Below are 22,724 nucleotides of genomic sequence, written 5' to 3'. Positions count from 1 at the left end.
CAAGTTTTCAGATTTTCACATTTATGCTGCAGCATATTGTAAAGCTTTTCATAGGTATTCAGGTGCAAAGTACAGGTGCTAGACTATAAAGGACTAACTGGGAGAACCAGTTTGCTACAGCGCCACCCTGAGGCAGAGCAGTGCTGCAGCTCAAGTTAGATAAGACGATCAGAGACAGAAGTCGATGTGGGTGAAGGAGCTAAACAATGAGCTTTCACTAAATCTGTATTTGAGCATCGGTTTTTCCTTAATGGACGGCATAATATCATAAAAAGTTTATTTTCAGGGACCCCCAGAATTTTGATTTTGAGACACTCCTTTGCACCTTGTATATTGGTAATGTGCAAAAATTAAAGCTAAGAAACTGACGAAGAGCGAGCTTACTTGTTTGGTCTTTTTGGCCCACAGCCCACTACAAACATTCTACTTGCCCCTCACTTTCAGTTTCTCAAAGAAATCTGCAGACACACCTCCGAAGTTCAGTCTTAGAAGTTGGTAGCATCACATTCAGCGATGTTGAGGTCTGGACTCTGGCTTGGTCAGTCCATTGTTCTGTGAACACCAGCAGCTTCTTTCTTTGATACGTGTGTCTTGATCTTCTCAGCCTTGTGCTTGAGGTTATTTTCTTGCTGTAGAATGAATTTCTTCCTGATTAAACATTTTCCAGGCTGTTACATGACGTACTAAAATTTGTTTGTACTTGAATCTGCATTCAGGCTGCTTTCAATCAAAAACAAATCACCAACTCCAGATGTTGTTATACATCCACAAACATGGACTGATTCTCCACCATCCTCGAATGATGGTTCTTCTGAGAAGCAACTTCTTGACAGCTACACATCCTTTCAAACCCATAATGAAGTCTCACAGCCTAATGTAGATTTGATATACTTAGTGTTTGAGGCTTTGTGTACGTCTCTTTCAGACACTGACAAATGAAAAACATGATCTTAATGGATGTTTTGCACGTTTTTGCAGGCAGAATGCCTCAAATTAGGATTAGCCTTTTTAAATAAAGAACTGAGAGTACTGTGCGTTGTTGTTTACCACATTGAAGTATTGAGAAAATGTTGAACTTTTGATACAGCACACAGAATTGCGCACATCAGACTGGAAACATATGAAAGCGTGGAGCTGCTGACACAGCAGTTCAGAAGAGAACCACATGAATAACTGCAGATGAGTCTGCTCAAACTCAGCGGAACACTTACAGCACTGCGTGATCTACTGCAGCTATTGACCCATGCCTGAGAGGAGGAGGGTGAGTCAGAGAGTGTGAGTGAGGGCAGGGACCTTATCAATCACACTCATGATGCTGTCATGGGGTTAGACACAAAGAGGTCGACTCTGGAAGGAGCCCATGTGAGTTCTGCTTTTCTTGTGAAAAATTAGATGTGATAAAAACACTCAGTTCTAGATAAACTTACAGAATCAGAACGGAGTAGTGGTGATAGGAACCAGACGTCCGTGCCTCTAAAAAAGTTATTACACATAAAGTTATTACACAAAATAGTGATGAATACACTGGATGATGTCTGGGACATTGATTTACAATTGTTTTGAGGAGGCCTTAAACGTACAAAACTTAGCAAAAGTGAGAGTCCACCCTTTATTTATTCAATGCCCCATGAAAACAGCCATTAAGTACAAGTTATTCTTTTTTTACACAATATTTCTGAGGAGATTAGATATAAGATACATCTGCATGAGGAATGAGAAAGTCAAAGGAAAAACAATCAGGAGTTTACCAAAACTGGAAAATGATTAAGCTCTAGAGAAAATGAGACTCCCGGAAGACCTGGTAGACCCCAAAACTGCCCCCATCAGATAAACAGCACTTAAAGCTTTCATCTCTGAGAGAGAGGAGAAAATCAAGCTGCTTCAGATCTGAAAACATCCACAGGTGTTTCTGTCCATCCTTCCACTGTAAGAAGACGACTCAGCGCTATGGGTCTGAAAGGATGTGTGGCTGTTAAGAAGAACCTCACTGAGAAAAGGAGACGGACACATCAAACAAAGAAGCTGAACGATGAACTGACCACCCCAGAGTCCAGACCTCAACATCACTGAATGTGTTTGATTACTTCAGAAAATGATCAATCAACTTCTAAGACTGAACTTTTGAACTTTGTCTGGAAAAATATCCTTGCAGATTTTACTGAATGGCCATTTTGACTAGAAATTAAATAAATGCAAGGTGGTCTCTGACTTCTGAATGCACTGTATTTTTAATAATTCATTCTGGTGGAGAGGTATGTGCAGGACACCGAGAGACAAAATAGTACCACAAGAGAAAATTTGCCACTATTTCACCATTACTGACACTGGATAGAAAAACTCAGAATATCTGTGTAGGTTCACTGGTGGTTTTGGATGGTAAATAAAATGTGTATGTATGTGTTACAGTCATGGTGACCCCTGGTTCCTATCACCACCCCTGTAAAGGAATCAGAGTCTGTACGTTTCTCTAAAGTCAAACTATTTCATATCAAACCACTCTGAATTACACTGAGTGCGTTTACATGCACTCAGTAATCCGCTGCAGTTATCCGATTATTCAAATGGTCATGTAAACATCAAATCAGATTAAGAAGTCTGATAAAAGAGCTGGGATTTTAGCTCAGTAATCAGATTTCTCAATGCATGTAAACTCTTACTCAATCTGTGCATGCGTGAGATCAGACGGTGGATGAACACTTTTGGAGAGGTACTGAAACCAAACACGAAATAAAGGAGTTAAATATTCTTCATCTTCCAGATGATGCATGTTCATATTTTCATGTAAAGTTGGGCGATGTTTTAAAAAAAACACGGCATGAAGTTTGAGTTTTATGTTATGTTTACGTCACGTCTTCTTCTGTGAGTTTATTGGCTGGTTGCAAAGTAGAAATCTGATTACTGTCTGACTGTATACCTGAAGTTTACAGGTTCATGTAGACCTGAAGTTTCCCATTATCTGATTTTCTGCAGCTATCGGATTATTAAGTGCATGTGAATGCATTCATTGTTTACATATTAACACTTCAATAATTGGTGGAATTCCTCTTCTCACAGTAATTCACAGATTTTTTTATTTGCAAACTTCATCATTTCGTGAACAAATATTTCATTTCTCTTCAAGTACAACAATTTGGCACAGGATTATAGAACACTGCTTCATTATTTCAAAATTTTACATCAAAATTTTTGACATTTAATTAAACATAATTTCACATAGGAGCCAAATCATAGCTATGAGCTAACTAGCAAGTTTTAACTCATGTGAGCCCAGTGATTACTGTATTGTATAACTCAATACAGGGTCACGCCAAGGCGTAACATTTCTTTTAGAGGTTTTACAATTTATCCTAGAAGTTATAGAACTCAAAGCGGATGTGTTTATCACGGAAGAGTGCATTCAGTGGTCTCTACCTAGCACCAAACAAATGATATAAAAACCTACTGGGCAAGAAAAGTGTTCTAATAAGTCACATTAAACTTAGGAGAAACCATTTCTGAGACGTTCCTCATCATTTCTGAGAACATTTGGTTCCTAAATCCCACAGACGTTCCATCAGTTTATGGTACTAACAGGACCATTCAGCATTTGCCAGAAAAAAACTGAGCTTTGTAACATTTCATAATGTTCCTGTCATACACTGTGTAACTTTTCATTGTCTTTAGTTTTTTTCCCCACACGTCTTTGGAAGATCCAGCTGGATTTTTATTGCATAGGCTGAAAACGGAGATACATCATTCATACCGGGATCAGAATAAAATAAAAAACACACAGTCATCCATAGCTACATATCACTCCTTGAGTTTGTTCTCCAGGAACTCCTGAATCTTGCTTAGGTTCTCTTCTTGCTGGCCCAGAGCCTCCAGTATAATCCCCATGGGTGTTTTCTTCAGTCCTGCACTCTCCATCTTATTCTCCAGTTTGTTCTTCATGTTGCGGAGACGCAGGGAGGCGTGAGCGAATATCACTGGAATGAAAAAGACAGGATCGCTCTGCATGCGTTTTCATTTTCACCATTATGAATAGACATTGAACGGCTATAAGCTTAGAAAGCAGGTCTTTATGAACATGAAGCCCAGTTCACACTCAACAGGCAAGACAATGGAGCTGCTGAACACTGGAAATGGTAGTTTAAAAGAATGATCATATATATGGTTTCATGTGAGATTCTAAAACATGGAAAAACCTCTAATGTAAGATTTCTATTGATGAGGTTTCCCTTTAAACGAAATTATAAAACTATCTTAGTGCTAAATTTGATGGTCAACTTAAAAACACTTTAATCAGTGAATTCGACTGCTTCAAGGTGCACTCATACACAATATTTAAGCAGCCACACATAAGCCTAAGGTCACTATGCCCAATGCCAAGCGTGGTTTAGAGGGGTATAAAGCCCCCCAGCATTGGGTTGTGGAGCAGTTCTGTGTTCTCTGGAGTGATGGAGCTCCGTCCAACAACTTTGGGATGAGCTCAAGTGATCCAGAACTGATCATCCAACATTAGTGCCTGACCTCAGCAACATGTTCCAAAAAAAGTTGGGACAGGGACAATTTAAGACTGGGAACACTATGAAATGTTCTAAAACTCCTTGAACAGATGATGTTTGGATATAAAAGGAGCATCCAGGGAAGGCAGAGTACTTTATGAGCTCACCACTTTGCCAAAAGATGCATCAACAGTTTAAGAACAATGTTCCTCAGCGAGCGCTTGCAAGGATTTTAGGTTTTGTCTCTTGGTGCAGAATATCATCATAAGCAGAGAAATCACTGTGCATAAAGGGCAAGACTGAAAACCAGTACTGAATGCCTGTGATCCCTCAGACAGCACTTCATTGAAAATGACAAGGTTCTGTAATGAATATAACCACACGGGCTCAGGAATACTTCGGAAAACCCTTGTCAGTGAACAAAGTTTGCTGCTGCATCTACAAACACAGGTTAAGACTCTACTACGCACAGCAGAAACCATTTATCAACATCCAAAAACGCCGCCGACTTCTCTGGGCTAAAGCTCATCTTGGACTGATGGAAAGTGGAAATGTTTGCTGTGGTCTGATGTGTTCACCTTTCAGACTGCTTTTCGAAAATAATAGACGTTGTGTTCTCTGGGTCAAAGAGGAAAAGGACCATCCCGGCTGTTACCAATGCACAGTTCAAAAGTCAGCATCTGTCATGGTACGCCAGTTTGTTAGTGGGTAACTTGCACATCTGTGAAGGCACCATTAATGCTGAGGGGTACAAACACATCTAGACGACGTCTTTTTCAGGACATCCCTGCTTGTTTCAGCAAGACAATGCCAAGCCATATTCTGCACGTGTTACAACAGGGTGTCTTTGCAGTAAGAGACTGCAGGTGCTAGACTGGCTTGCCTGCAGTCCAGATCTGTCACCCATTGAAAACGTGTGGTGCATTACAAAGTTCAGTCCATGACAGTGGAGGCCATGGACTGTTGAGCAACTAAAGTGGTTTATTAAGCAAGAATGGGAAAAGATTCTACTTTTACAACTACAACTGGTGTTGCCCCTGTCCCAACATCTTTGAAACATCTTTGAGACTATATGTGTGTGTATATATCAGTAAAGGTATATATATATATATATATATATATATATATATATATATACACACACACACACACACACACATCAGTAAAAGTAATTATATATAAGTAAAGTTAATTATTTGAAAAATTGAACATCTTTGCGCTCAAAAATGTAATCTACTTTCCCAACTTTTTGGTAATTGGGTTTGTAAAACAAGGGCCTAAAATGAGCTGAACTCCAACCTCATCTTGTAGAAGGAGTGTGAACTGGGCTTAAAGGCAAAAGATATTTAAGAAGATACGGACTTTCCACTCATGCATAAGAATAGTTTAAGAATAGTTTAACCTAATGTAACACATGACCATTGTTTATTGGCAACAATGAACAATAGGCCGTAGTGAGCGAACAGCATTACTCGGCTCTTCTTTCACTACCAGGTGAACCACGAAACATTTGACAGACAGAAAATGAGAAGAGGCTGAACTCACAGAGCAGTGGAAGCTTGATCCCCATCAAGAAGACCATGACTCCTCCGAAGAGCGACATGAGGAGGTAGCTGATTAGCATCACTAAAAAGACAAACAGTGTAGGGTTCTCCTTCTTAAAGTTCTTGATCACTGCTTTGTTGTCCCCCACCCACACAGAACCGAGGAACACCGATACCACCACTGCTGCGCCAGTGAACATGCCAAGGGGGTTCATGAACCTGACGACAGAGGCAGAGAGGATATTGACAGTAGATTTGAGAACAGCTCCATCTAGAGGATACTGTGTAGTAACACATCTTTGGCCCTAAAGGGGAATTCCACTGAGGTTTCGAAATATCTGCATAATTCAATGGTTGAGATGTAAACAAATTCAGAATTGTCTAAAGTAAAATGCACCATTTTAGAGAAACTTTTCGACTCATTGTCACTTGTTTTCATATCGTTACTGTTCAAAGAAAAACCTGTCCCATCTGCAAAATAGTATCTTTACAGGAGAGAGCAAAACTTCCTTAATTTTTAATGTAAAAAGGTTTTTATTCATCATTTCGGAGCATTTCTATTCGTGCATTCATCAGTTTCTGTGCTCAAAACATGTAGAATAATTGACAAAAACTGAGATACAGTGGTGCTTCCTCAATAAATCATTTATTTACTTATTTATTTATTTATTTTAAAAGAATCAAAAAATCATTTTCCTCAATAAATAAATCACCAAATCTAATATTTTTTTCTCATTTGTTTAATTTGGTTCTCTTTATCTAGTTTTAGAACTTGTGTAAAAATCTGATGAAGTTTTAGGTCAAATTTGTGCAGAAATATAGAAAATTCTACAGGATTCAAAAACATTTAAGCACCACTGTACCTGTTTTTGCTATTTTGGACAGCAATGATATGTAATGTTGACAGAGGACAGTCTGAAAAAATATGTTTTCTTTGGTGCTGCTTTAACCTACAACATCCTGCATGTACATCCCCACCATGACTGGAGTTTAAAAAATATGTTTTAGGTCAAACTCTTATCACAAATCTACTGTAAAACAATGTCTCAGGCATCAAACAGTGCAGCTCTTCAGGCGCCTGGTTCCCTTCACCACCACTGTGAACAAATCTGACTTAGTAACAATAAACAATACACCACTCGTAATGAGTTGGTCACATATTAACTATTTAATTATGCAGAAAGTTTGAAAAGCTGGTGTCATTCTGTTTTAATTAAGTCATCTTCAAATTTGCTATCATCTGTTATCCTTGGGGGTCAATTTGACCCCAACAATTTGAACATCTGGGAAATATCAGTGGTTCTTGAACTACTATGGGCGTGACTATGTTAAGTTAGGGCCCTAAAGCAGAGGGAAGTTTTTGAAAAGTATAAAATTGCATGTTATATTGACTTTAATATCATCCAAAACAACCCAGCAAACATGTTAATATTTCGTATGTTTTATAAAGCTAAAACAGTCTGGGGTCAAACTGACCCCAGACAACACTAACGCATATACAATGTGTACAGAACACTGAAAACATATCAGGTTAATTTTATATTTACCCGGCTGTCCCCGTTAAATTAGGAAAAGGCATTAAATATGAAGCAAATGATGTCAAAAGACATTAAACACTGAATGGGGCCAGTGTGACCTCAAAGATAATAAGAGGGTTAAAGACAGAAGCCCAAGTAGAGGAGAACAAACTCGATGCAGCTTTGATTATGCCAATTGTCTCACTGTACAAATTAGCACTGTCCGTCTGTTTAGCCCAAAGATCTGTGGCCAGGACCCACCAGTGCTGTTTACATGTAGTTACTGAATAATAAGCCTTAAGATGTAATGAGCCTTTAAATTTGGAAGGTGATAAAGTAAAGCAAGGTCAAAACCGGTTGTTATGAAATTGGATGAAGATATAATCACTGATAAATCAGAAATGCAGATTCAAATAACTTCATAAACTCGTTTTACTCATCTTCAGGGCATCAATGCAGTGCACTGAAGACAGTATTGGCTTGCAAATCGTGTACAATGTTGGTCAGCAGCTGGACTGCAGCACAGCCCACTCTATCCCACAGGATCAGGCATTAGACTGGCCAGCAGCCTGCAGGCCAAGCGGCTCAAAGTAGACATGTCATCAGGGTTAAAGCAGCCGCTATTTTTACACCCTATAATTATCTAATGCTTCCAAAAAGGGAAGAAATGTTATGACAATACAACAACCAGCCTAATACTTCAGACAGGGTGGTCAGCAGGGTAGTATTGGGGGGCACTTTCAAATCAACACTTGTTTGTTTGTCTCAGTCATGTGTACGAGCTGAGATAGTGACGAGCCAAAGTTCATATGAGAGATGAGACATGATGCCGCAACCTGGACGCAACACTAAAACATGGACGTTGTTGTCATGGTATTTCCAACAACTCTATTTTTGTACCAAAAAAACTTTGAAATGATCGTACTGTGAGTTCACACTTGAAAAACATGGTTCTTCAAGGGTTCTTTAGTAAAGGGAAAGGTTCTATTTAGAACTCCATATAGAAACATTTCATGCTTAATGATTGTTGTTCACTTTTGTCGATCATAAGGCATCCAGTGCACTTAGGAAAGATGGTTCTTCAGGGGTCCTTTAGCAAAGGCAATGGTTCTTTAGAACTACAAGTTCCATACAGAACCATTTCATGCTTAAATGATTTTTGCATGGTGAAATGGTTCTTCAGATTGATGGGGAATGTGTTGTACATGGTTCTATACTGAACCTTTTTGAAAATGGTTCTATTTAGCACCAAAAAGGGTTGTTCTACTGTTACAAGCTTGACATCATAACAATATCAGGTCCCTATTTGGTGCTATATAGAAGCATTTCCAATAAGGTTCTACACAGAACCATATACAACACATTCCCAATCAATCTGAAGAACCATTTCACCATGCAAAAATCATTTAAGCATGAAATGGTTCTGTATGGAACTTATAGTTCTAAAGAGAACCTTTGCCTTTACTAAAGAACCCCTGAAGAACCACATTTTATTAGTGTACTGCATTAAAACGCCGGATGTCTTGTGATCGAGAAAGGTAAACAACAAGAAAGACAAACCGGATGTAATGAGTGCTCAAAATAGCAGAGCTGCGGGTGAGAAGTCGCTCTTTCTCAGACTAAACCGCTATTAAAGCGCCAACTCACAGTTCGTCTGACTGCAGTCTGAGTTAACTAATCTAATCTCTCCCTTAACTCACCCCACAATCAAAAACACCACGACTGCCACGGCCAGATAATTGGTCTGGTAGTACAGCAGGTTGCTGACCACTCTGTTGTTCCATTTCGGTAAATCTCGCAGGTCTGGTTTGGCGAAACGTTCAGATCCAGGAAAGAAATCGTCCCATGATCTCATGGGCGCCAGCTCCACTTTCGCCATCGGGCTGCTCTCCACTTCTGACAGCTGCTCAGCGATGGAGCGCTTTCTCCTGGAAATCTCGCGTTAGGATTTCGGACAGGGGGCGGTACGAGAGGCGGTTTGAAGGGGAGCGCCTGGCCACCAAAACGCCAGAGGGCGCAAGTGAGCGAGTCCTCAGTGAGTAATATTGAATGGAGCTAAATGGCTAAAAAACGAAAAGTTTAAGTATTTTCTAACCTCCTGTCCAGGGGACTTTTATTTTAGAAAGTCGAAGGATGGATTTCACTATAAACATTCGCTAACATTACTGCTACTGAGTGCTGATTGGTTAGCATTATTGCTACTGAGTGCTGATTGGTTAGCATTACTGCTACTGAGTGCTGATTGGTTAGCATTGTTGCTACTGAGTGCTGATTGGTTAGCATTATTGCTACTGAGTGCTGATTGGTTAGCATATTCTACTGAGTGCTGATTGGTTAGCATTACTGCTACTGAGTGCTGATTGGTTAGCATTATTGCTACTGAGTGCTGATTGGTTACATTACTGCTACTGAGTGCTGATTGGTTAGCATTACTGCTACTGAGTGCTGATTGGTTAGCATTGCTGCTACTGAGTGCTGATTGGTTAGCATTACTGCTATTGAGTACTGATTGTTAGCATTACTGCTATTGAGGGCTGATTGGTTGGCTTTACTGCTACTGAGTGCTGATTGGCTGAGTGAAATGGTTTGCGCTCACTGACATCATGAACATACATGAGGTGAAGTTATAAAGTCCTGTAACTCAAGTTCGAAAATAAAACAGTGGTGTTAAAATGTTTTATGCTGTTCTGTGTTCAGGAAATTAATGCATTCTTATAAATAAAAATGTTGAAGTGTTTACAAACTATGATTTTGTACATGTGCTTCACAGTAACCCATTCATTTTGCGCCCTCTAGCGTTTGACTGGAATACTTTACTGAGTGGCAGTTCTCCTCTCTACACTCTCTGGCGGCACCACAAAAAGAAAAAAAAACTGTAAACAATTCAGAAGGGATTTACAAACAATTGGAAAAACGAATGACAAATCACTGATTTAAACTAAACTAATCAAATGAATTAACAAGGTATCATATAACTAAATAAAATAAATAAAAATATATTTAATCAAATTACGCAAGAGCATCAAAGCAGCACGAATGTGGCAATGTAATATAAACATTTAAAAGAAAGAAAACACAAAAAAAGAAAAAATATTTTTCTGTTAAACTGTAAACACAGAATAGATTCACGCATAATTGGAGAAGTGAATGACAAATCATCTCTAATTCAAACAAAATGTTTATAATTAATGTAAAAGATACCAGGGTACTGGTATAGTAATAATAATAATAATAATAATAATAATAATAATAATAATACACTTTATTTGTTTATAATAATTGCATTAATTCGTGCCTACAACACAGCTCAAATGCTTCACAGAGGGTTAAAAGATAAAAGGATGATAAAATATATATGCATATAAATTAAATCACACAAAAACATCAAAGCAGCAGGAATGCGTTCAAATTTGGCTTGTTTTCCTTCAGTTTCTCCCTTTTTTAAACTCATAAATGCCGCGGTTCCAAACTTGAATATCAATAATAGACGTGTGGGCGGAAATAGCTGAAATCAGCCAATGAGAAGGCGCTTTCTTCAAAGTCCCCGCCCTTTTGCTGACATTGAGAGACACAATTGGTCGGTTGAGCTGGGCGCGCTCCCGTGTCTGAGGACGTAGTGCAGGAACGCGCTTCCTCTCAGTTGTCATGGCCGCCTGACAGCATGTCGGCCGTCCCAGCTCAGTGAAGCAGCGGAGTCCGTCATCTTTACAGGTGTCTCTGGGTTTGAAAGGCTTTTTCTTTTACCTTGTTTTGTTCCCTGTTCGCTGTAAACGGCAGGCAGTGCTGTCGAGCCAGCAGCCAGTAAAGCTAAGTAGCTGTTAGCTGACGTTACTGCTGCCTTCCTACTGGATGCTAAATAAGCAGGCTAACATTACAGATACGGGAAAAGGGGAAATCCACCGATTTTTCAAAATTTCTCCATTAGGCAGTGGTTTAGATATAAACAGCGTCATTCAGTGTGGTTTGGTGTGAAACAATTCATTTGTAGAGAAACTTACCAACACAGATGTGCTTTAAAACGAGGGTGATCGGAACCAGGGGATGTCTACAAAACAAACATAGCCATTTTATTTACTATCCAGAACCACCAGTGAACCTACACGTGTCTATTGAGTTTATATATGTATTGTTTAAGATGGAAAAAAAATGTTGTAAATCTTAAAAACTAAACTTTATTTATAAACATTATTTGGGAACTTTTTATTCCTCCACCATGTACTGATTACAATACATTGTTTAAAGTACATTCTAGACCAAACCTTTGTCACACAACTACAGTAAAACAATGTCAGCAGTGTATTCATAACCTTTTTTTATGTAAAAACTTTCTGTGAAGGAGCTTTTAGAAGTGGACGCCTGGTTCCTGTCTCCACCACTGTGAGCAGTTCTGACTCAGTAAGTTTCTCTAGAACGGAGAATTTCACACCAAACCACCCTGAATGACTTTGTTGACCATTTAATTATGCAGAAATTTTGAAAAATCAATGGAGTTTCTTTATATCGTGTGACAGATATGAGTGATACAAGCCAAGTGATTTACCTGTAACCTGTTATTTTAGCGCATGGTTTGGTAAGACAGTGACAGAAAATTGCCGTAACCAGCTAACTTGTCTGTCTTCTGTCAGATGTGGGGGAGAATATTTCTGAGCCCCAAACTACTCAGCAGAATTCATCTCACTTGGAGTCACAGACATTTATTCACTATGCAGTTGAAAACCAAGGAGTTTGAGTCACTGTTCACCGATGGATTGAACAGCCTCGCAGGTGAGACTACCTACAGTACAGCAGTTCATCCAGCTTGTCTTTAGGAATGTACAGTCACTGAGCACTTTATTAGGTACGCCTACCATGTATCTAAACTCATTGTCATTGAAGAGAATTAATTAACTGCTTTTAAAAAAGTACTAAAACACAGAAGTAGTGCAGAGAATTGAAGAGAAATTATGTGTATTACATATATTACATATACATATCACTGCTTGCTGTCAGAACAAAACCTTGTGTCTTCAAAATAATAATTTTGCAAGAGACGGAAAAAACATAGTTTACTTTTAATGTAAGTCAGTGTAAGCAGATGTTTTTCCAAGTCATTTTGGGACATTTTTCGGTCCTTTCAGCATGAAATTTACACGCAATGTAAAGGGCAACAGGCATTTGTGACAAAAATGGAGATAAAAGGTTTTGTTATCACAGCAGCAATACATATACAATATTACATATTACCTACACCAATCAGGCATAACATTATGATTAGTTTCTACGCTCATTGTCCATTTTATCAGCTCCACTTACTATATAGGTGCACTTTGTAGTTCTACAGTTACAGACTGTAGTCCATCTGTTTCTCTGCATACTTTGTTAGCCCCCTTTTACCCTTCTTCAGTGGTCAGGACCCCCATGGACCCTCACAGAGCAGGTACTATTTGGGTGGTGGATCATTCTCAGCACTGCAGTAACACTGACGTGGTGGTGGTGTGTTAGTGTGTGTTGTGCTGGTACGAGTGGATCAGACACAGCAGTGCTGCTGGAGTTTTTTGCAGTCAGTGTTACTGCAGTGCTGAGAGTGATCCACCACCCAAATAGTACCTGCTCTGTGAGGGTCCATGGGGGTCCTGACCACTGAAGAACAGGGTAAAAGGGGGCTAACAAAGTATGCAGAGAAACAGATGGGCTACAGTCTGTAACTGTAGAACTACAAAGTGCACCTATATAGTAAGTGGAGCTGATAAAATGGACAACGAGCGTAGAAACAAGGAGGTGCTCATAATATTGTGCCTGATTGGTGTACATGTAAATATTTTCATTTTCACCTCCTTTTGGCTGTTTTATAAATTGGCTGTTTTTTATGTTTTATTTATTTTCCCTTATTCATTATGTCTTATTTTCTCTTGAATAATTATTAATAGTTTTGCATACTTACCTGGTTTGTTTCTTTTGTTTTACTTGTGTGCACTTAACAAGACAAATTCCTTGCATATGTAACGTACTTGGTGAAATAGACCTAACAGTGATTTTCTGACATTAAGAATGCCACCACTTATAATGTTACTTTTTCAGACATTTTTGAGAAGCACCGGTTTGAGCTGAGGATTGCAGGAGGGGCGGTGCGGGACCTGTTGTCAGGGCAGCGACCCGAAGATGTGGATTTTGCGACGACAGCAACACCTGAAGAAATGAAGCGCATGTTCCAGGCTGCAGGGATCCGAATGATCAACAACAAAGGAGAGAAACATGGGACCATCACTGCCCGGGTTAGAGATGTCTTGGATTTCAATTTTAGATTTTGGACACACTTTATGTGGATGGTCCCCTGGTGATAATCAGTTGATTATCAACAACATTATGGTTAGGTTTAGGGTTAGGAGTAGGTGTAGGTTTTTGCTTTCAGGTTAGGGTTAGAGTCAGGTTTAGGGTTAGGGATAGATTTAATAAACTCTTTCACACTGGACTTGAAGATGATTTGTATTTAGTGGAAATTTAGTTGAATGTTACTTAAAGACAGACTGAGCATTTACAAAGCATCTACAGTGGCCCATCCAAATAAAGTGTTGCCTAGATTTTTCAAGGCATGTTATTGTGCTAGTTATTAATAACATCTCTGACTTGTCATGTCGCACCATTGATTTATTCCTTGTGCAGCTGCATAATGAGAACTTTGAGGTGACCACCCTGCGTGTGGACGTACAAACAGATGGACGGCACGCCGAAGTGGAGTTCACCACAGACTGGCAGAAAGATGCCGAACGCAGAGACCTCACTATTAACTCCATGTTCCTCGGTAATCTGGTCTCGAACTGTAGATTTCATAAGCAAAATGAAAATGATAGTCTGTGTTTGACAGAGTGTTGTTGTGTCCTTGTAGGGTTGGATGGGACCCTGTATGATTATTTCCAAGGTTATGAGGATCTCCAGAACAGAAAGGTTCGTTTTGTTGGAAGTGCTGCTCTTAGGATCCAGGAAGATTACCTACGCATTCTAAGATATTTCAGGTGTGTTTGTGTTTCCCTGTCACAGAAGAATGAATTGTTATAAAACCACTTTTTTAAATTAAGTTTATTTTTGGTGGCTTTGTGTATCATGCAGTTAACAACTTTCTCTTTTACATGATTGTCAGTGCGTTGCTTATAGATGGCATTTGTGTCAGATTAGATCAGTCATGACTTCAACAGCTGTTCTCTCACTAGTAACGGTGCTGTGCCAGTAATGTGTTTTACTTTATAGCTGTATGTAGAGCCACATGGTAGGAATACACAATTATAATGGAATCATATGGATATTGACAGATAAGTGTTTTAAAAGAAAGAGTATCGGCATTGGCCAGATGTTTAGATTTGACTGATATTTCAAACAATGTCTGATAATGTGTTCATTGTACTCCAGAACAGCAGAACATTTAGGGAACACTGAGCTACTTCACTAAAGTATCTGTGTTTTATGAATTTCACTGCATTTGTAACCTAACAGAAATAAATTGGATATATATAGGTATATATATGTATGCTAATACAAGTAGATGTGGTTTCAGTTTCTTAATTTTATAAATGTTTACTCAACAGAATCAGCAGATATGTACATGAAAAATGTTGGATATGGCCCTCAGTTCCCATATTGGCGCATTCCTTGTCATAAGACAAAAACACAGTTGAAGCAGGTTATATTTGCAAATGACATTGGTCATTCTGCTTAAAGCACTCTGTGACTTGCTGCAGTGCCCATATGCATATTGCTGAAAAATATTATCAAACCATATAGTTTGTGAAGCCTTAGTTGTGTACATACACAATAAATAAGTCCTACCTCTCAGAATTGCTTTACCAAACACTCAAATGTCAACCACATTGCAGATTCTATGGGCGTGTTGCGTCTGAGCCTGGTCAGCATGACCCAGACACGCTGGAGGCGATCCAGGAGAATGCCCGTGGCTTGGCAGGGATCTCTGGAGAGAGGATCTGGGTGGAGCTGAAGAAGATGCTGGTGGGGAACCACGCTGCACACCTGCTGGAGCTCATTTATGAGCTCAGCCTGGCTCAGTACATAGGTCAGATGTGCACACACAGTAGACTTTATGTCTTAGTTATACAGTCGCTGTCATAGTGGCTACAAGATTTGTCCAAAAGTTGTGTCCTGCTCCTCTAGTGTTTCTTCTGAAATCAAGGATATTAATAGGGAGTTTTCCCCCTTTGCTGCAGCCTCTACTAGTCTGGGAAGGCTTTACACTAGATTTTGGAACATTTAGGCCCAATCCCATTTCACCCCTTGCCCCTATCACTAAGCCCTTAGCCCTCTGTTTAGCACATTCACACCTAGGGGTATGGTGTCCTGATTTTTATTGAGATACAGGGGTAGGGCGAAGTGATAGGGCTACACGGCCCTCCAAACAGAGGTTTTTCAGAAAAAACCCAGCAAGATGGCTGAACAGGAGACCAAAGAAACCCACAAATGTGAGTTTTCTTTGTTTAAAAATCACGACAACCATTGAATTATCTTAGTTTAATGTCGTTTCAGTGTATTATGGTCCTTTTCTTCAGAACAAGTGTAAAAAATACAGAGCAGCACTAATAGCTGTTAATGAAGTAGTGTTCTTTATATTTGAGGGTCTCATTTCGTAGGGAACATTTCAACCACTATCCGTTGTAAGTCAGTTCCAAGGGGCAAGGTGACACTCGGAAACAAGGGGTAGGAGTAAAAATAAGAAATGGGATTGGGCCTTACTGTAAGGATTTGATTGCATTCTTCCCCATAGGTGTTGGATGATTAGTTCTGGATCACAAACACCACTCTAACTCATGCCAAAGGTATTGGATGGTGCTTGATTACTTAAGAGTGCGGTTCTATTGCTCCACAGCCCAATGCTGGGGGCTTTATACATCCTCTTGCCCATACTTGGCATTGGACATGGTGGCTTCTGCAAATGTTTATTCTGAAATTAATACCTGCAACATGTTCCAAAAATGCTGGGACAGGGGCAGTTTAAGACTAGGAATATTGTTAAATGTTCAGAAAACATTTTTTTATTATTATTTTTTGACTTGTAAAGCGCCGCCGCATCTTTTCGAAGTGCCGCTCGCGCAACGTCATTGGACAGCTGAACGCACTTGGAGGAAAGCGCCCACTGCCAGATCTGTTACATCAGCTAACAGACGCATGCGCTCCTGCATGCGTCCTGCCCGCCAGAGAGCAAGGCCAGTTGTGCTCTCTTGGACTCCTGGCTACGGATGGCTGTAGCATCACCAGGGATCAAACTCGCAGTCTCCTGATGACAGGGCCAACGTTTAGAAGGTTGCGCCACTCGGGAGCCTCCAGAAAACATTTTAAAGGAAGTGACATAATCATGCTTGGGTGTAAAAGGAGCATCCAGGAAAGGCCTGCCTTTCTGAGCAAATAGTCCAACTGTTGAAGTGCCTCAGTTGGGATTTGCAAGGTTTCTAAGCATTTTATTCTCTACGGTGCATAATATCAAAAGATTGAGGGTCACCTGCAGGCCACTGACCTTCGTGATGATACTTCTGCACAGACTCGAACTGTTTAATCACAGCCATTGCTTCACCTGCTTTTCCCCTTTTTTATATCTTATTATTTTATACTAATGTTATAACCTTATTCTCTGTTCCTGTTGCTCTTGTGTTATTGTTTTGCTGTCTGGTGTTGACGAGAGGAGGATGGGTTCCCTGTTTGAGTCTTGGTTCCTGTCAAGGTTTCTTCATCTTGCTCCTAGGGAGTTTTTCCTTGCCATCGTCACCATTGGCAACGCTCATGGGGGCTCAGACCCGGGTTTTTCTGTAAAGCTACTTTGTGACAACACCTGTTGTAGAAAGCGCTATATGAATAAACTGAGTCCAGAAAAATCTCTGTACATAAAAAGCCCAAAAAAACACAACTGAATGTCGTGACATTCAAGCCCTCAGATGGCAATGCATTAAAAACCGCCACACTTCTGTATATCACCACATGGACTCAGGAATACTTTGACATGTGTGGCTGCTCCAGAGGATCTTGTTCTATCTGCAGTCTTTTTCTATGGAATTTATACAAGCTATATGCATCCAGTTGAATTCCTATGTCTGCAGAGGATGCATCTTAAGTTAGCTGGGGTGGAAGGGCTGTCTGGATGCTTTTTGGACCTCAAAATAAGCAGAGTTTGAGCAAGAAACTGTTATCAAGTGGTTTGTTGTTAAGTTCTTTTTGTTAATATTTAGGAGGTATACATACGTGGCTCCTACGTTGAGCTTTTAGCCCAGTAAAGTTGTCCTATGGCTCAATTTCCACCAATGTCACTGCAGTTTAAACTTGGGAATCCAAGAGATGCACAAGTGGCTGTCTTCTCATTGTGTGGGTGGATGACTTGCTTTTTGTTTCCCTGTCCATTCAGTGCCTTGCCTGCCAATTGTGGGTGTCTGTTAGATGTCCTGACAGGTAGTGATTAGGCAATTAGCACTCTTCACAAAGCCCCACGATGCCGTGCCTGTACTGTGAGAGCAGCAGCTAAGAGTGGGCGATATCACAGAAGTATAATAACACTTTCACAGTTTTCAAGATGCAGTATATACCATGATATTCGTTTACTGTGGTTTGCGAACAGGTTTGAGCAGATCAGTTGCACTAGATGATTTGTGTTCAATATATCGTGTACTGTTCTGCTCTGAATACATTAAATATGATTTAATATTGATTATATTGTGACCTAATTTATTGTGATATTTATAAATATACTGTCGTATCACTCCTCTAATACATTTATTGAAGGTTATGAAAAACTACAAGTACAACTAGAATAATATTTTTAATTAATTGTTCACACATCGGCCCTTAAAGCCATTCATAGACTTCATCATTTAAAAGAAACAGGAGGAAAATAAAATCTAAGAGTCACTAATAATGGCAAATCTGACTGACCTCTAATCAGCTACTTGTTACTAATGTAGTTTATGCAGTTATAATGCACTGGTTGTTATCGTTGTTTACAGGCCCTCTATAATTGGTCTAAATCTATTGGTATCCTGTATTTTGTGTCCTCCAGGTCTCCCAGCAGAGGGCAATGTTGAGGAGATGAAGCAGGTCTGTCAGAAGGCATACGGCACCTCTCCTAAGCCCATGACTGTGCTCGCAGCTCTGTTCCGCAGCCCAGACGATGTCGAAAGGTTGGATCTGCGGCTAAAGATCTCCAGAGAGGAGAAGACCTTGGGCCTTTTTCTTGTCAGACACAGGCGAGACCTCGTTAAGGGGCAAGATGAGCATGATGGCCTCAAGCCATTCACAGACTTCATTATAGACGTGAGTCCGCCCATTGTTTTAGCTTCCTTCGGGGTATTTTTGATCGAGGACAAAACAGTGACAGTCAGAATGTACAGTGTGGTTTCAGAAGTAGAATATTATTAACTAAAGCTTATGCATATGACATAAAACAAAAGGAGTCACACCGTACAGTTATATGTCATCTTGTTGCCTTTTGGTGAAATTTGCCATCTTAAATGACATTCATATGAACTGTGTAGATTTGGTGGGTTTTTCATTTTGGGAAGGAGGGGGGCGTCTGCTGCCAGCAGAGAATTCTGAAGAAAAATCCCTCCTTTTTCCCCCAACACATCAGCAGTTCATGATCATTATTCCGCTAACCCACTGATATATTTCATTTTTAGTGGCCAAATTAAAACTAGGACAATGTTACTGGCACGTGAAAAAAGCAACGATTAGTTAGTGGTGAAAAAGTTCTCATTTTCACATATTCAGATTTCTGATTTCTTTCTGTATATAATTCAGTAGCTTTCTATTAAGTGTAAAGTATCATTGTAAGCAAGTCAACCAATTTTCATTTTACGTCTGAAAATGAGAATTGTAGAACACCCTAATTTCTGTGAGCCATTGTTTTAACTGCCATGAGAGCTAAACGATGGTCTACACATTACATCACAGATAGCGATCATCGCACCACACGTCACTTTGGAGAGCACAAAAGGGTGTTAATGTAGCAAAGAGGACAGCTTTGGGTGGCAACTTCGCTCAAAACAATTGCAGTAAAGTAAACCGAAATAAGTAAATAATATTTTTGTAAGCAGAGTCCCAAGTCAATTAATACAATATGCTTTGAGTGTCAGACATTTTGTGATGATGTTAAAGCGACACTGTGTAAGTTCTGGGAATTTGGAGACCACTATTGTAGAAATGTGCAGTGTACAGAAGAGCATTTTGTAATGTGGGTTGTGCTTTGGACCCGTTCCCCAAGCAGATGAATCTGATGATTGTGAGCGCTTTGAAAGGGAATTTAAAGAGAACTCAGTCAAAACTTGGTGAAGGACGTGTTTTCTGAGGATGAGTGAATTACCTGTCATCCTATCTTCATCATTGTAATGTTGATTTTGCATTTGAGCATCGAACCAGATCATCTCTTTGAGTCTGCAAGTGTGGCGTTAAGATGTATGATGTGGTCAAAAACAAACCTGTTTGTAAAGCATAGCGGCCCATAAAAAAAATAACTAAAATCAACTAATAGCTTTTTTTTTCTTAATTGTTCACGCTGAAAACCTGTCAATTAGCACCTGAAAAGATCAGAACGTCGATTTTACTTCAATCACAGAAAACAAAATTTATAGTTATGTTAAAAAAACATATATTTGCAGAGATGTCAAAAAAGAAGAAAAAGGAAAAAAGGGAAGTGTAGATGTAGATGTGTGATTTGGAGCTGCAGTCCATCGCGTTTTCACTGCAAACACTTCCGCTTTTGGATTGGCATCATCACAATCAACAATAATAATAATGATCCTTACATGATCTCTGCTTCTTTGTCAGTGGTTTTATCAGATTGAGTTTAACTCAGGTTGCTGATGCTCGTTCAAAAATCAAACGCAGATCTTCGCTATTATTTTGAGGCTTGTCTGTTGTTTTAACAGCAGCTCGAGCTGCAGGAAGGATATGAGAGCAATAAGAGTCTGTAAAAAGTCAGACGGTAAAACCGGCAGATCATGCTGACAGCACAGCGCTGACATGCTGCTAGAAGAAGAGGAAAGCCGACTTTGCTGATAAATTTGATGAGAAAACCCTGGTCTAAAAAACTTTCAGGAGGCGACTTTAAAATCATTATTTCAGGTTTTTCAGGAGCACACGCACACCATATTTTCAGGTGTCTCCTCACTGTGATGCTACTTCTTCTAACAAAAAAAAGTCTTATAGTGCAGCTTTAAAATAAAATGAGGATTTCTTCATGTGTAACAACAAGGAGTGCAAGGAGTGGTTGTCTGAATTACCTGCACTAACTGAGGACGCTGGTGTTTGTGTTTTGTAGAGTCGAGAGCCGGACGCCCAGAGCAAAGCGCTGGAGCTGCTGAAGTACCAGGGTGAAGTGAAGCTCTTGGCTGAGTTAAAACGTTGGTCCATCCCCCGATTCCCTGTCAGTGGGCACGACCTCCGTCGTCTGGGCATCACCTCGGGCAAGGAGATTGGCACAACCCTGCAGGAGCTCCGTGACATTTGGAAGAAGAGTCGTTACCAGCTGGGCAAGGAAGAACTCCTGAGCACCATCAGCAGGTCCTGATTTAAAATGAACAAAACCAGTGACAGGACTGGTTTTCCCAGACTCAGATATGCTGTCATGCCTTAGTAATTCAGAAGGTGCAGTACGCTCTTATCTCCATAAAATGTACAGCTAACACAGAGATGATAAATGCGGAAGAAGATTGGCTGTATATTGGTTCTCTCAAGTCTTTTTCTGTATAGACTGTCGCTAAGCTCCTGGCTGTCCCAGCTGCATGAGCGTGAAGAAAGTTGGTAATAAACTTCTGGTTGTGCTTCCCAGCATCTTTGTGGGAGTACTGACTGCACCTCAGAACAGCTGGGCTCCAAGGATCTGGCCAGAAATAGAAAACGGTGGAGAAATAAGCAAGAGTAATAAGCAATACGCCAGGTGTGTGAGTCATGGAGATGATGGACAGAAACTCTGCATGCTGCCCTGTTCGTACCGCAGCAATCTCAGCCTCGTTTTCCCTTTTTTCTCCTCTATTATCAGTGATTTAAGTTTGGCATTTGATGTTCATTTGTTATTCATGTTATTTTGGACTTCAATTTCACAGTGACTCATCTGATTTCAGCAAAGTCTGTTCTGCTTTCTTAATTTATTGTGACATTTTTGCCCTCTGTTAATATAAAGGTGTATTTATCCGTTGGAGAGATGGTGTAATTTTGTGTAAGGAGGAGCACTTTAGCTGCCTCTTTGTCTAATGCAACGTCAGACATTGGTTCTTTATGGAAGGAGGGGGTAGAGAAATCCAGGATGTTTCCAGGTGGTTATGTAACTCTTAATATCATATTTTGAAGCAACAAAGTAAACTAAAATGCCAAAGTCTGTTTGTGTCATATTTTGTGTTTGTGATCTAGAGGGCCCTCCAAAAGTCAGAAGCAGCTGTATGGTACCACTTAACAATAAGACTATAATTTTTTAGGAATGGTTTAAAAGTAGTTTAGTAATGGTGGTATGATTTGTTTATTTGTTTATTTATAGGACCCCCATTAGCTGCTATCATGATAGCCGCTATTCTTCCTTGGGTCCAGTGGACACACTATACATTACAAAATAGTGCAGTAACAATCAACAAAACATGGGTACAAAATAAAAGCAATAATAAAAACAAATTGAGAGAAAACAAAACACATGAAAAATGGGAAATAACATAGTAAGACAATTTAAAACATAAAATAACAGTAGAAAGACGACTGAAAACGGAAATCAGACTGAAAGAAAAGGTACGTGATTAGGTCATAAATACTTTAATCTTAAACACTTTAATCATTAATAAGCAGTTATAACTAGTTAAGGCAGGAGTGAGCTGTTCTGCCTGATGAATATGAATATCTGAAGCTGAAAGGTTTGATGCTGACTGATGCAGAAGACGGTTAGATAAGTAACCAACTGGCCACTGTTGCCCTTATTATTTGTGTTATAACTGCTAATTAATGGCTTTTAAGGTGTTTATGGTTAATCTAATTTGTAACCATTTAATAAATTAATTTTAAACCAATTATACATTTATAAAATGTGCAATATGTTTTATTTTGTCAGAGGCAGGTATTTGTGGGCATTTGCGTTTAGTTATGGAATAGTTATGGAGTTATGGAATAGCTGAAGTTTGAGGGGAGGACCATGCCTGAAGCGACTCCCCCTTCCAAACTAATGCCATATAAACTCCCATCTC

General features: G+C 39.6%; 2 protein-coding genes across 3 annotated transcripts; one reads left to right on the top strand and one right to left on the bottom strand.

Moving 5' to 3' along the window:
* Window positions 1-3,045: 3,045 nt before the first annotated feature.
* arl6ip5a (ADP-ribosylation factor-like 6 interacting protein 5a) lies at window positions 3,046-9,495 on the bottom strand. The gene is made up of 3 exons (XM_036571524.1): window positions 9,246-9,495; window positions 6,030-6,247; window positions 3,046-3,965 (listed from the first exon to the last, which is right to left on the bottom strand). Exons 1-3 carry the CDS (start codon window positions 9,422-9,424, stop codon window positions 3,790-3,792), a joined length of 573 nt encoding a protein of 190 aa, XP_036427417.1. The 5' UTR covers window positions 9,425-9,495; the 3' UTR covers window positions 3,046-3,789.
* A 1,677-nt stretch (window positions 9,496-11,172) lies between these two features.
* trnt1 (tRNA nucleotidyl transferase, CCA-adding, 1) lies at window positions 11,173-21,877 on the top strand. 2 transcript variants are annotated; one of them, XM_036571522.1, is made up of 8 exons: window positions 11,173-11,256; window positions 12,171-12,309; window positions 13,603-13,796; window positions 14,185-14,323; window positions 14,408-14,534; window positions 15,390-15,583; window positions 18,563-18,816; window positions 20,822-21,877. In XM_036571522.1, the coding sequence occupies exons 2-8, from the start codon at window positions 12,171-12,173 to the stop codon at window positions 21,068-21,070; spliced, it is 1,296 nt and encodes a 431-aa protein (XP_036427415.1). In that variant the 5' UTR covers window positions 11,173-11,256; the 3' UTR covers window positions 21,071-21,877. The 2 variants fall into 2 exon arrangements, with proteins under 2 accessions (XP_036427415.1, XP_036427416.1); XM_036571523.1 differs by lacking the exon at window positions 11,173-11,256 and adding an exon at window positions 11,886-11,940.
* Window positions 21,878-22,724: the final 847 nt, after the last annotated feature.

The sequence above is a fragment of the Colossoma macropomum genome, unplaced genomic scaffold (assembly GCF_904425465.1).
Source record: "Colossoma macropomum unplaced genomic scaffold, Colossoma_macropomum, whole genome shotgun sequence".
Taxonomy (NCBI): Eukaryota; Metazoa; Chordata; class Actinopteri; order Characiformes; family Serrasalmidae; genus Colossoma; species Colossoma macropomum.
Note: the sequence above shows the minus strand (reverse complement) of the source record. Positions and strands in the feature narration are given on the sequence as shown.

What these genes read in the sequence shown, in the direction of transcription:
- arl6ip5a (XM_036571524.1), bottom strand. Translation starts at nt 9,424, where the DNA reads ATGGCGAAAGTGGAGCTGGCGCCCATGAGATCATGGGACGATTTCTTT. An exon ending in GTGGTGTTTTTGATTGTGGG is followed by an intron (nt 6,248 to 9,245) that starts GTGAGTTAAGGG and finishes CTCTGTCGTCAG; the next exon opens with GTTCATGAACCCCCTTGGCA. An exon ending in GATCAAGCTTCCACTGCTCT is followed by an intron (nt 3,966 to 6,029) that starts GTGAGTTCAGCC and finishes TTTTCATTCCAG; the next exon opens with TGATATTCGCTCACGCCTCC.
- trnt1 (XM_036571522.1), top strand. Translation starts at nt 12,171, where the DNA reads ATGTGGGGGAGAATATTTCTGAGCCCCAAACTACTCAGCAGAATTCAT. An exon ending in ATGGGACCATCACTGCCCGG is followed by an intron (nt 13,797 to 14,184) that starts GTTAGAGATGTC and finishes TTCCTTGTGCAG; the next exon opens with CTGCATAATGAGAACTTTGA. An exon ending in CGCATTCTAAGATATTTCAG is followed by an intron (nt 14,535 to 15,389) that starts GTGTGTTTGTGT and finishes ACCACATTGCAG; the next exon opens with ATTCTATGGGCGTGTTGCGT.